The sequence below is a fragment of the Myripristis murdjan genome, chromosome 16, assembly GCF_902150065.1.
Source record: "Myripristis murdjan chromosome 16, fMyrMur1.1, whole genome shotgun sequence".
NCBI lineage: Eukaryota > Metazoa > Chordata > Actinopteri > Holocentriformes > Holocentridae > Myripristis > Myripristis murdjan.
In genome coordinates this window covers 33,806,567-33,819,066 of record NC_043995.1, presented here as the reverse complement: position 1 = coordinate 33,819,066, position 12,500 = coordinate 33,806,567, and the positions used below count along the sequence as shown (strand labels likewise).

The 12,500-nt window shown below is 47.5% G+C and overlaps 1 protein-coding gene across 1 annotated transcript in view; it reads right to left on the bottom strand.

The window, feature by feature from the left end:
- The window catches only part of cpne4a (copine IVa), a 45,376-nt gene that overhangs the window by 8,533 nt on the left and 24,343 nt on the right, over positions 1 to 12,500 (bottom strand). The window contains exons 8-11 of the mRNA XM_030073212.1: positions 8,669 to 8,755; positions 4,986 to 5,045; positions 2,587 to 2,720; positions 897 to 951 (exon numbers count right to left, since the gene is read on the bottom strand). Coding sequence (XP_029929072.1) covers positions 897 to 951; positions 2,587 to 2,720; positions 4,986 to 5,045; positions 8,669 to 8,755 — 336 coding nt within the window. The remainder of the gene's footprint in view (positions 1 to 896; positions 952 to 2,586; positions 2,721 to 4,985; positions 5,046 to 8,668; positions 8,756 to 12,500) is intronic.

The window sequence follows — 12,500 nt, the reverse complement described above, 5'->3', positions numbered from 1 at the left end:
CAGGAAGTGTCAATCATCCTGCGGCCGCCAGCTGAGCTGCTGGGGGTGGGGGGTGTGCGTATGTGTGTGTGTGTGTGTGTGTGTGTGTGGGTGTGTGTTGGGGGGGTGGAGGAGGGGCTGAAGGACTGTGAGCAAAACTGAGCACACGGCGAGTGCTGCAAAAACTACAAGAATTATGAATTCTGTAGAAAGAATTAGTATTCCTTTAAGTTTAGTTAAGAAGAAAATGCCACAGAGAAGAATCACAAAATGTTCTATTGCAAGTAAAATAAATTTGTGATTAAAATGCAAATCCAGTACTGGATACCCCTGGGCATAGGGTATGTACTGTATGTGGGCATGGGTGGGTGCATGGGAGGATACATGGTGGATGTTTGTGATGTATTGGGATGTCTTGTATTTGAGGTTTCTGTATGCAAAAAACCCAATAAAGGGAAAAAAAAATAAATAAAATGCAAATCAAAAACTTTGGTTTGTGAATCCCAAAGTTTTGCCTAATCAGCTCAACAGAGAGCAAAACCTTTGGAAACCAAAGTTTGGGGTTCACATTTTTATTTTACCTACAATAAAAACATTTTTTGTTCTCAAATCTGTTTTTGGACTGCAAACCTTTTCAGTTTGATGCGTAAAAAAAACACTCACTTTTTGGCTTGTGGGTGTGACTTTTGTTTTTTCTCAAATGTCTCATCAGTGGGACGCCGATGTGTGTCAAACGTGAAAAGGCTGAAAATAATTTGCTTCATGAATCAGAACCCACAGAAACAAACGCAGCTTCTGATTGACGTGACTTGAACGCAGCACGGGACAAAAGGCGAAGGAGGGTCCCGTAATCAGCGCTGCCCGGCCACGCCCCCTCCCGGCCCGACACCCCGGGCGGGACCCAAACAGGAAGTTACCTTGAAGTCGGGGGGGATCCGAGCTCCGAAGCCGAACGCCGGGAACATTTTGTCGCTGTGAGGAGAGAAGAACAAAACCTCGGTGATTAGAGGGAAAGCCAAACAGGAAGTGAGATGATTAGGCGCCGGCGGGGTTCCTAATGCGGGCTGAGTGGAGCGCTAACGAGCCCTTTCAGCCGCCGCCGCTTCCACACGGCGCCGGCTAATTAGCCCTGATTGGCTCTGAGAACTTATTTGCAAAAACTGATTAGAAAGAAGTTGCCTCTCACTCAGAAATAAGAAGTGAAGAAGTGAAGAAAAGCCAGAGACTCTCACACAGATCACAGAGAGTCAGCGTCACATTTACTGTTTACCAAATTTAATGTGAAATGTGCAGACGAGGCAGCGACCTGTAGCTGCTCGCCACACACACACACACACACACACACACACACACACAGAGCTGAGCCTCTCAGCTAAAACACACAAAAAACTCAAGGTGACAAACGACTGAGGAGGAGGAGGAAGCACGAAACCAACAGTACACATAACCAGCCAGGAAAACTATGAATTAAGTGGGAGGATGTGTGTGTGTGTGTGTGTGTGTGTGTGTGTGTGTGTGTGTGTGTGTGTGGCATTCTGAGTTCTAGTTAATTTTCTTTATCATGTGTCACAGTGTGTGAGGGGGAAAAGTTTTACCTCAAAACTTTTTTCTTTTTGAAATATTTGTGTCCAAAGTGGATTTGGGAAACAGCTGGTCGCTTTGTTACTAACGATGCTGCACATCAGATAAAAGAACAATTAAATAACATTTGCTGCAATGAAGCTGGTGAAATAAAATCAAACTGCTCCAAAATAAGAGTCGAGTTCACTTTCAAAGCCCCTCTCTAAAGGATGGGCGGTTTGATTGACACAAACCCCATGTTAACCATGTGTACCATGTTTACCATGTTAACCATGTGTACCATGTTTACCATGTTTACCATGTTTACCATGTTTACCATGTTAACCATGTGTACCATGTTTACCATGTTTACCATGTTTACCATGTTTACCATGTTAACCATGTGTACCATGTTAACCATGTTTACCATGTTTACCATGTTTACCATGTTTACCATGTGTACCATGTTTACCATGTTAACCATGTGTACCATGTTTACCATGTTTACCATGTTTACCATGTTTACCATGTTAACCATGTTTACCATGTTTACCATGTTTACCACAGCACAACATGTCGCAGCTCCTCAAGAGACTGAGACACTCAAAACTTGTGTTCGTGGCTTTTTTTGTTTAAGATTTTTATATTAGATTTTTTTATATAAGATTTTTATTTATTATTTTATATTTTCTATGTACAGGGTGACACAAAAAAACGGGAACTTTTTAACAATGCAATAAAACCAAGAGTGATGGAAGAAAAATATTTTATTCATAGTGATTGAAACCTGAAAACATTTAAGAAACAATGATGGAATATTTATTTTTTAAAAATTGTGCTGCCACTTGCTCATGTCTGCCAATACGCACTTCAAAGATTCCCGTTTTTTTGGGTCACCCTGTACATTCAACCTGATATGGAGCCACAGCCTCTCCTGTCCTCCTGAGGCTGATCTCATCTGTTCAAATCTATTCAGGCCTGATCAAACAGCCAATCATCTCACAGAAGCATCATGGTGGCGGCGGCGGCGGCGGCGGCGGCTCTGACCTGTCGTAGTCCTGGCAGATCTCTCCCACAGCCACCAGCGCCTTCAGGTACTCGTTGGGCTGGTAGGGGTGGATGTAGTGCAGCGAGCAGCTGTTGCGAGGGTCTCCGTTGGAGGCGGTGAAGTCGATGGCTACCTGGAGAGACGAGCAACCAATCAGCACGCTCGAGGGCGGAGCACCAACAGGTAACGCCACACAGACGTGATCTGCTCAAATACAGAATGAATCTAATCTCCTAACTGGAATTTAATCTGCACCTTTTGTTTCCATATCCAGTGAAGCTGCAGCTAACCTTTATTTTCAGTGTCGATTAATCCAGCTGTCCTTTTTCTTCATGTATTTGATTCGTCTTTTAGTGAATAAAGTGTGAAAAAAGCCAAAGTCTGATGGGAAGTGATCAGAGAACAAAGTGATTTCTTCATCTGATCCTGGAATCAGCAAAATCATTTTCACTTGAGAAATGACTGAAACAATTAATTGGTTCTCAGCTTGTGCTCGGTGTGTTTTCATCTGTTTCAGCTCCAACATACAGAACAATAGACTGTTCATGTACATGCATAGCAAAATTATTCCTATAGCATCTTTCATACATAAAATGCAGCGCTAAGAGCTTCACACAAACTATTAAAAACTATTAAAAATGCTCATAGAGCTTTACAGCAGATGAATGAATGAATAACAATAAAACAAAACGGAATGCAGAGGATTTCAAAGTCTGAGAGCAGAGGAGAGAAAACAAAGCATAATGATCATGAAACATAAAAATATTAAATATTAAAATACAGAGGGTGGTAAAACATTCAAGATAATGATAATAGTCTAAGAATAAGATAAAAGCTAGGAAATAATAATAAAATAAACATAAGAAGATCAGTAGCTGTGGTAAAGGATAATAATAACACGAATAATAATACAACAGAGGAGGAAGCACAAATTAAAGTCGGATGTTTATGACAGAATATGATCATATCATCACATCCTGAGCTGCTGTGTGGAGGAGAAACCATCGCTTTGTGCGTTCATGAGTGTGTATGTGTGTGTGTGTGTGTGTGTGTGTGTGTCTTCTTTTTGAAGAAGCCTGAGTGTGATGTGAGAGGCCCTCCTGACTCCCTTTCAGTCTAATTACAGACACACAGGGAGTTTCCTCTGGAGCTGATTCACTGCACCGCCGCGGAGAAACCACGCCCCCGCGGAGAGACCACGCCCCCGCAGAGAGACCACGCCCCTGCGGAGAAACCACGCCCCTGCGGCGAAACCACGCCCCCGCGGAGAGACCACGCCCCCGCGGAGAGACCACGCCCCCGCGGAGAGACCACGCCCCTGCGGAGACATCACGCCGCCGTGATCGTGACTTTCTTAAGCTTCCAGGCTCACACACACACACGCACACACACACACACACACACACACACACACACACACACACTTCTCTGCAGGTATGTGCTTGATAAAACATTCAGTGCAGGGAGAGCCGCTGCCTCGGCTCGTGCAGCCCTGCAGGAGGCGCCGCGGCTCCCTGACGCTGAAGTACATGTTTACAAGGGGAACAGGAGCGCGGCGGCGGCGGCGGCGGCGGCGGCTGCCTTACAGGCTGCAGAGCACAGGAGAAATAATTTGTCTCGACTTGTTGTTCTCACAGATCTGGCAAAGTGTTTGTGTTTACATGCGCACCGCCAACATCATTAATTCATTTTCCCTTTCTGCTGATTTCTATTCTGAGCTACACGGAGCACTTTCCCAGCATGCATTGCAAGTGATACCACACAAGTCTCACAGCATTTTGTGAAATGAGCCTAAAGTCTCTGGACTGTCACCCTCACACACACACACACACACACACACACACACACACACACACACACTCCTGTGCGTCGGTGCTTCAGAAGCTCCACATTTCTCTGAGCTCAGAGGAAGGACATGTGGAACATTTAGGAAGCAGATGATTGGTTCTCCTGTGGTTCTCCTGTGGTTCTCCTGTGGTTCTGCAGCCAGTCAGCAGCACAGAGCCTCGGACAGGACTGGGAATCGAACCTGCGACCCTTTGGCTGCGAGCCGGCAAAAAAGAAGAAGTTATTCTAAAGGCCAAAGATGTGCAGACCCCTGAAGTGTTCCAGTATCACACTGGTTAAACTGGGCCGCTCTCAGTATGAATGAAGCTGGAGAAGCACCTCAGATCAGCCGCTCTCCTGTTGCCATGGCGATGTCTGGAATATTCTGTTTAGCATGAATACAGGATTCACGTATTGATGTATTCATGATGCGAATATGAAGCGCTACAAGCAAGGACCTGAGCATGACCTTCAGCGTGAGATGATATGATATGATATGATATGATATGATAGGTGTGTGTGTGTGTGTGTGTGTGTGTGTGTGTGTGTGTGTGTGTGTGTGCGCACTCACTGTAAACTGGATCTGACAGCCTCCCATGATATAATCCAGGAAGGAATGCATCTTAATGATCTGTGAACAGGAAACAGGCGAGTGAAAAACCAGCACCGACAACACACACACACACACACACACACACACACACACACAGCTCTGAAGCTCCTGCCAGCTGATTGGGAGTCTGATGGATCTGAAGGCCATATTCATGTTTGTAACGTCCGCTCGGACAGCTGCATTGTGGGTACCGATCAGGGAGGAAATTAGCAAAATATCTGATTTCACGTCAAACTCCTCAAGAACAGAATGAGTTTCAATCCACAGTGAAATATCAATCATTTATCAATCAAAACTCCCACTCTGACAAAATAATTGCAGGCATGAAGGTACAGCTCTTGACGGGTCTAATTCAGATTAATGTCGGATCACTGTGAGGCCGCTGCCGACAACGTAATTATGTTTTTGAACAGGATCACCTTGAGATATGATGGGTGATGAATTGCAGGTAACAAAGCGACTCACAGTCGGTCCATTAACTTATGAAATGTTTTATCCCAAATCTGTCTCTCGCAAGGAAAATACAGAGATCATTTGTGATGCATGAGGAACCAACATCGTTCTTCATTTTCAAACTTTAGAACAGCAGACGATGGGGGATATTAGGACAATTATCTTTAATCACTTGGTATGAAATGTTTGGTCTGTAAAAAAAAAAAAAAAAAAAAAAAAAAAAAAGAGGTCCATGACAGTTTTAGTGGCGGCGGCTCGGGTACGGAAACACCAACAGGACATAACTGCATCATTATTTGTGATGGATTATTTGGACAGCTGCCGTGGTGTCACTCATGTCCATCAGCTCCTCCACATGATCAGCTCTGGACCGCACGTCTGGGAATAACCAGCAATTAAGACGTGACGGGTCCAGTGTTTGGAACAGTATTTGGCAGGTGCGGTGCAATATTTGGCACTTGCAATGCAGTATTTAACAGCGGTTGCACAGTATTTGGCAGGTATGTTGCAGAACTTCACAGGTATGGTGCAGTATTTGGCAGGTGCATAGCAGTATTTGACAGGTATGGTGCAGTATTTGGCAGGTGCATAGCAGTATTTGACAGGTATGGTGCAGTATTTGGCAGGTACAGCGCTTTATTTGGAAGGTGTGGTGCAGTACTTGACAGGTGCAGAACAGTATTTGGCAGGTGCAGTGCAGTATTTGGCAGGTGCAGTACACTATTTGGCAAGGTCGGGGCAGTATTTGGCAGGAGCAGTATTAGGCAGGTGCGGTGTAGTATTTAGTGAAGTATTTGGCAGGTGCGGTGCAGTATTTGGCAGGTGCAGTACAATATTTGGTGGGTTCGGAGCAGTATTTGGCAGGTGCAGTGCATTATTGGGAAGGTGTGGTGCAGTACTTGACAGGTGCGGAACAGTATTTTGCAGGTGCAGTGCAGTATTTGGCAGGAGCAGAATTAGGCAGGTGCGGTGTAGTATGTAGTGAAGTATTTGGCAGGTATGGTGCAGTATTTGGCAGGTATGGTGCAGTATTTGGCAGGTGCAGTACAGTATTTGGTGGGTTCAGAGCAGTATTTAGCAGGTGCGGAGCAGTACTTGGCAGGTGCAGTACACTATTTGGCAGGTTCAGGGCAGTATTTGGCAAGTGCGGAGCAGTATTTGGCAGATGCAGTACACTATTTGGCAGGTTTGGGGCAGTATTTGGCAGGAGCAGTATTTGGCAAGTGTGGAGCAGTATTTGGCAGATGCAGTACACTATTTGGCAGGTTTGGGGCAGTATTTGGCAGGAGCAGTATTTGGCAGGTGTGGAGCAGTATTTGGCAGACTGATGAAAACAGCAGTAAATGCACAGCCAACAGTTATATTTGGTCAAAACTCCTAAATATAACTCTGCGTCATCGACAAACGAGACGACTGCGATCATCAGCCAGTGCTCGCCGTGTGGTGGGGAACATGGCGGCTGTGTGGTTGTGCGCCGGCTGTGTGGTCGTGCGCTGGCTGTGTGGTCGTGCGCCATCTGAGGCGACAGCTGGCTGCTGATGTTTGACCCCGCAGTGTTGTGGGGGGTAAAGGCAACATTAGCGGGCTGTGACGGGGAAACGGCTGCTGTTTAATGAGCTGCTGTTGGACGGAAACATGGCTCGGCTCCGACACAATGGGAATATAAGTGGAGATTCAATGGGATTTTTTTTTTTTTTTTTTTTTTTTTTTTTTTCAGAATATGAGGTTTGGTAATAACCTGCAGAGGTGTCATTATCATTATATACCATTTGCTGCATCAAGCAAGGGTGGGAATGAAAATGGAAGGCTGAAAATGGAAGCACATGCTCATAGAGGGGAGTGAAAGTCATTATGCTGAGTTCATGTGCATATCTGTGGGAGCCGGTGCGTTTAAGTGCTCTCATCAAACCAAGGACGTAGCTTCTGCCGGCTCTTTAAAAATTTGGTTTAATCCTTTTCATCAGTGTCGCTCTTTTCAAACAGCTGGTATCTCACTTCCTATCTCAAGTGTAAATTACATCTTGTCCTTTACAAAAAGAAAAAAAAAAGGCACTGTAATTTGTCGCAGTGTTGTGCGACATCTCATTTCGTACGGCTCGGGCTCTTTCCAGACGGCCACTGAGTCATTTTGCAGGAGGAAACTCTTCATATGTCAAGTGCCATCGTGTTAAATGTTATCTGGCTTTCATTTTCTGGCAGCAGGAATCCCCAGACTCCTCTCAGCGTCTGAGCCGAGCGCCGTTCAGGATCGTCTGGCAGCAAATGTCAGGTTAGTCAGGCTGCTAGTCAGCACCGACACAAATGCTTTATAACAGCCTGTCAGTGAAACGCCAACATCAGCCTCCGTGAAAAAAACAAGCAGACTGAGGCAATCCTCACCTTTTAAGAGAAATGTGTTGGGTTTTTCCTTTAACCTGGCACTGAGCTGTTTAGCAGTGAACATCTACTGAGGAGACACGTTTAGAAAGTGTTTGCCCGAGGCTAAATATTGCAAGGGCATGTTCCACGTTAAAGATGAGGCAGAGTCAGACATGGTGCCAGATCCTCCCTGAACCCCGTTACCAAAAAAGACGTGTTCCAATCATCACGTGTTACTGTCACTTCAATAAAACTGTGGTGTTCTCTGCTCTTGGCCGGTGTGCAGTGTTCGGCAAGTGCAATGTGGTGTAACAGGTATGATGCAGTATTCGGCAGGTGCATTGCAATATTTGACAGGTGGGGTGCAGTATTTGACAGGCGGGGTGCAGTATTTGGCAGGTGCAGCTCAGTATTTGGCAGGTGCAGCTCAGTATTTGGCAGGCGGGGTGCAGTATTTGGCAGGTGCAGCTCAGTATTTGGCAGGTGCAGCTCAGTATTTGGCAGGTGTGGCTCAGTATTTGGCAGGTGCGGCTCAGTATTTGGCGCACTGACTGAAAACACCAGCAAATGAAAGGTCCAGTGTGTTGTTGGACAGTAATGTTCTGATTTTTTAATACCAAATATATATAATATATATTGTCATTATTATATTAAAAGTGAGTTAATGATAACAGTAATTAAAAATTAGAGAGTCTGTACAGTGGAATGATCAATTGTTCAGCTGGAGGCCAGAGCACCTGACAGCAACTAAAGGTAATTTTGAGAGTAATCCTATTGGATGCTGGGATGAAGCGGCAGGGTGGGAGGGGCCAGGCACAGCAGCCAATCACCTTGCACTGGTTGAGAATAACGATCCCGGAGTTCTTGTAATTCTTCTTCTTCACCTTGTACTTGGGGTTTATGCACGGCCACTGGACCTGCAAACACAAAGAGCTTCATCAATATTCATCTTCCTCCCGTCTGCGTGATGAGGAGTCAGTCTCCTTTCAGCTCACTCACACACACACACACACACACACACACACACACACACACACACTCACTCACACTCATTCACACACACCTCGTCTCTCCGAAATGTCAACTTTACAGGAACAAAGGAAAGCCTGGCTTGTGATGATGCAGGCGGTGCGTTTTTGGCTCTGATCTCGGGGTTTGAGTCTGATCAGCGCGGGACACCGGAGCGCCCGGCCCGACAGGAGCAGGGGAATCTGTCCGCTGCAGGAAAACCACGAAAACCACTGAGGCTGGAGACTCAGTAGGATTCAGTTCACTAGAAATCATGACGGCACAAACCGATGAGCGACCGTGATGTTTTAAACTGTGTGACGTCTAGAAGTGTTTGTTAAAGCTGCATGTGAACGCAGCCCACACGGCACCCACGTCCACGCAACGCCCACGCAACGCCCACACACCGCCCACGCGACGCCCACGCGACGCCAGCTCTGCTCCCAGCCGGAGGGGACAGTCACTAGTCGCTTCACAAGATGATATGAAGTTGATTCTTTGACATGATATGATATTTGCTGATATCACTCAGTCTGCCACCATGTGACTTTGATGTGATTCAGTTCAGGGCCGCCGGTCGATACGAGGCGGCGTCATGATGAGTTAAATCACAACCCCGTGTGTCTGCTTTAGGCGCCTCGTGTTTCCTGAGGGTTTCATCATCCTGACCTCGTCCACACGGGGCGGCGATTCGTCTTTTCTCCGAAATCCAAAATATTTCCACAGAAAGTCGATATCCTTTTCCTTGGCTGCCGTTATCAGCCTGGTGCTGTTTGAGTGTTCTTGTGAGGAAACGGTGACACAGACGTGCCGGTGGAATTTCAAAATAACAGCATATCTGTAAGATGATGATATGGATCCATATTTTCACTCAGTATCAGGCTGCTGATCATTACATTGATAGATGGATGCAGATCGATGGAGCGTTACACCCCGACTCAGCTCCATTCCTGTGATCTCCAAAAAGTCATCTCCTTCAGTTTGATCAGCGTGGAGATCAGAGTTTATCCAACATCTACTACTCAGCAGATTAAATTAAATTAAATTAAATTAAATTACGGTTTATCAGTAAATTGTTTGGAGTGATCTTGCTGATCCTGAGGAGCAGAAGACACCAGGCAGCAGACTCAGCTTCCTCACGGGACAGAGCGTTAGCACACATGTTGTTTGCGTGTGTGTGTGCATGTGTGTGTGCGTGTGCACGGCTGCACACGTGCACGCTGGGAAACAGCAGGTTGTGCTGCAGCCATCTGATGTTTACATGCACCAGGAGCAAAGTGGAGCAGTTAAATATCACCAGGGTGTGTTTTGCATGTGAACACAGTAATTATTTCTTCTTGGCGCAAAATGAGGCCAAGGTGGAGAGGGGGGCGGGGGCCGGGGGGGCGGAGAGGGGGGCGGGGGAGGGGGGGCTTTACAAAGGAATGAATGAGAGGCAATCTAGTCCTTGACAATGGGAGAAGCTGAGGGATTTGTTTTACATTCTGCAGAGTAATTATCCAAGACGCTGCTGGCCTGAGGAGAAGATATCTGCCTCCTGGCTCTGTTGTTTATCTCCTCTCAACAGGAAGCTCTCCGCTCACACCGCCGCCCTCGAACACACCACGGGGCGGGGGGGCCGAGGCGGCTCGGGCTGTCCAATCATTCGCCACGGAGTCTGTGGGTTTCCCTTCCAGCTGAAGAGTGCGGCTGCTGATTTCACTGATTAGCTGCTTGTCCTCTGGTTGAAGTTGCGCTAATTAATGAAGGAGCTGCCGTGGTGTCTGACTGGCAGGAGAGCGGCCGCCTCTCGGCTCTCCGTGCTGCAGGAGCCGACGCTGAAGTGCAGAGCGAGGACCCAAATCTGAACAGCAGCCAACAGCACCAGTGTTTAAACAGCAGCTCATTTAGAGCCTAAAATCACAGTTTTCAGTCTTAAAGGGCTTCACTGCCACAACAAAACAACTCTCTTAATTAATCCTCATCGCGCGTAAGAAAAAACTCAGAAACCCACAGATGGAGCAGGGAAAGCAGAAGAACCTCGACGAGGAGAGCGATGTTCTGAAGAGAGAAGCCGGCGGCAGACAGCACGAACAGCAGGAGGGCAGGAGGCGGAGACGAGGCTCCTCTGCAAAGCCTTTACTCTGCAGAGCACTTTGTTTGAGCTGGAGGAGCGCTGGATAAACACCATGGCTTTATTAGCATTACAAGTATTGTTAAGGCCACTGTGTTAAAAGGTTAAAATAGTTGAAACGTGGGAAGTTTATCCAACGTTTCACAGCGCTGAACGCTTCTTCTGTCTCACAGGTCAGGAAGCAAGAATCATATCCGATAAAATCAGTTCTGATCCAAACAGGCGGCTTTTCAGCAGCTGCTTTCCTGCCTCACACTGATTCTGTTCTGCCTGCAATCACATCATTTACACACACACACACGCACACACACACACTGCTGCATTAATTTCTGCATGAAGCAGCGTCACCCGGCTCCAAACAAACCGGCTGTTAGTGAAGTTTTAGGAGCGCCGTCGGGCTTCGACCCGGCAGAAACATCCGCCTCCAAAACGCCATGAAAGTGCCAATTAGCGGCGGGCGCGGCCTTTAAAAAGCCCACTCTCAGGCCCGTGTCACCGCAGGGCGCACGCAGCCTGAGAGGATGCAGCGGTGTAATGTAATTAGCCTGCGTGGCAGCGCCGGCAGCCGGCTGTCGGGGAGCTAATGAAGAGGCAGCTGTCGGCGAGCGCGGCCGTCCAGCGGCGAGCGAGGCAGCTGCTGATTACCGCGCTCCCTGTTGCTCTGTGAGCACGGCTGGCCTGCCAAATGCTCAAGCTGTCCGCTGGCTTTTCTGTTTGTTTCTTTGCTGGCAGAGTTTGGGAAATTCCCTGTAGATGATATCGCAAGGAGGCAAACACAAACACACAGACAGAAGACGGCGGCGTGTGGATCCCCCACCTGAGCCGGCGCCCCTCAGCTGTCTCATTAATTGGTGACAAGATGCAGATTTGCATGGAGTCGCATCATTTACTGCGAGCCATAATCCTCTGCCAGCGCCTGGGAAAACAACACCGCCGCCTTCATTAACCCGTCAAGCTGCTCTCCCAGCGCGGCCTCACCTCCTGAACCCTCGCCGCCCGCCGTCTGGGGGGCGGGGCCACACACACGGGGCCGCCGTGACGCTCTGCAGGGGCCCCGAGACTCACGGAGTCTACTGCAAAACTCCAGGAGGCAGCGGCTGTGATTCCTCTGAACCTCATGACTGATCTGCAGGCCTGACAGAGGACACTCAGCTTGGCTGCTAAAAGTTGCATGTTGGGTAATTTGAGTAATTAGCATAATAAGATAATTAATCACCCAAAACTGGAAATGGCTGTAATTTTGCTTCATGTGAACTTGGAAAAGAAGAGTCTGAATCCATGTTTGTGATGCCATCGCCAGCCGGCCCCGCCCAGCCGGCCCCGCCCTTCCCAGCAGGCGTGACGTCGCTCCTTCTCCTCCTCCTCTTCCTCAGCACTCGCCAGATTCTCTCTCGCTGTGGGAGGAGCTTCGTTCACTCGCCGTTTCTCCTCGCTTCCTTGTTTCCATGCCAATGATTTTCGTAGCTTCCTATTGGTTGTCATGCTATCGATCTGCGCTGTGATTGGCCAGGAGCTACACACCTGCCGCCCACACCAACACA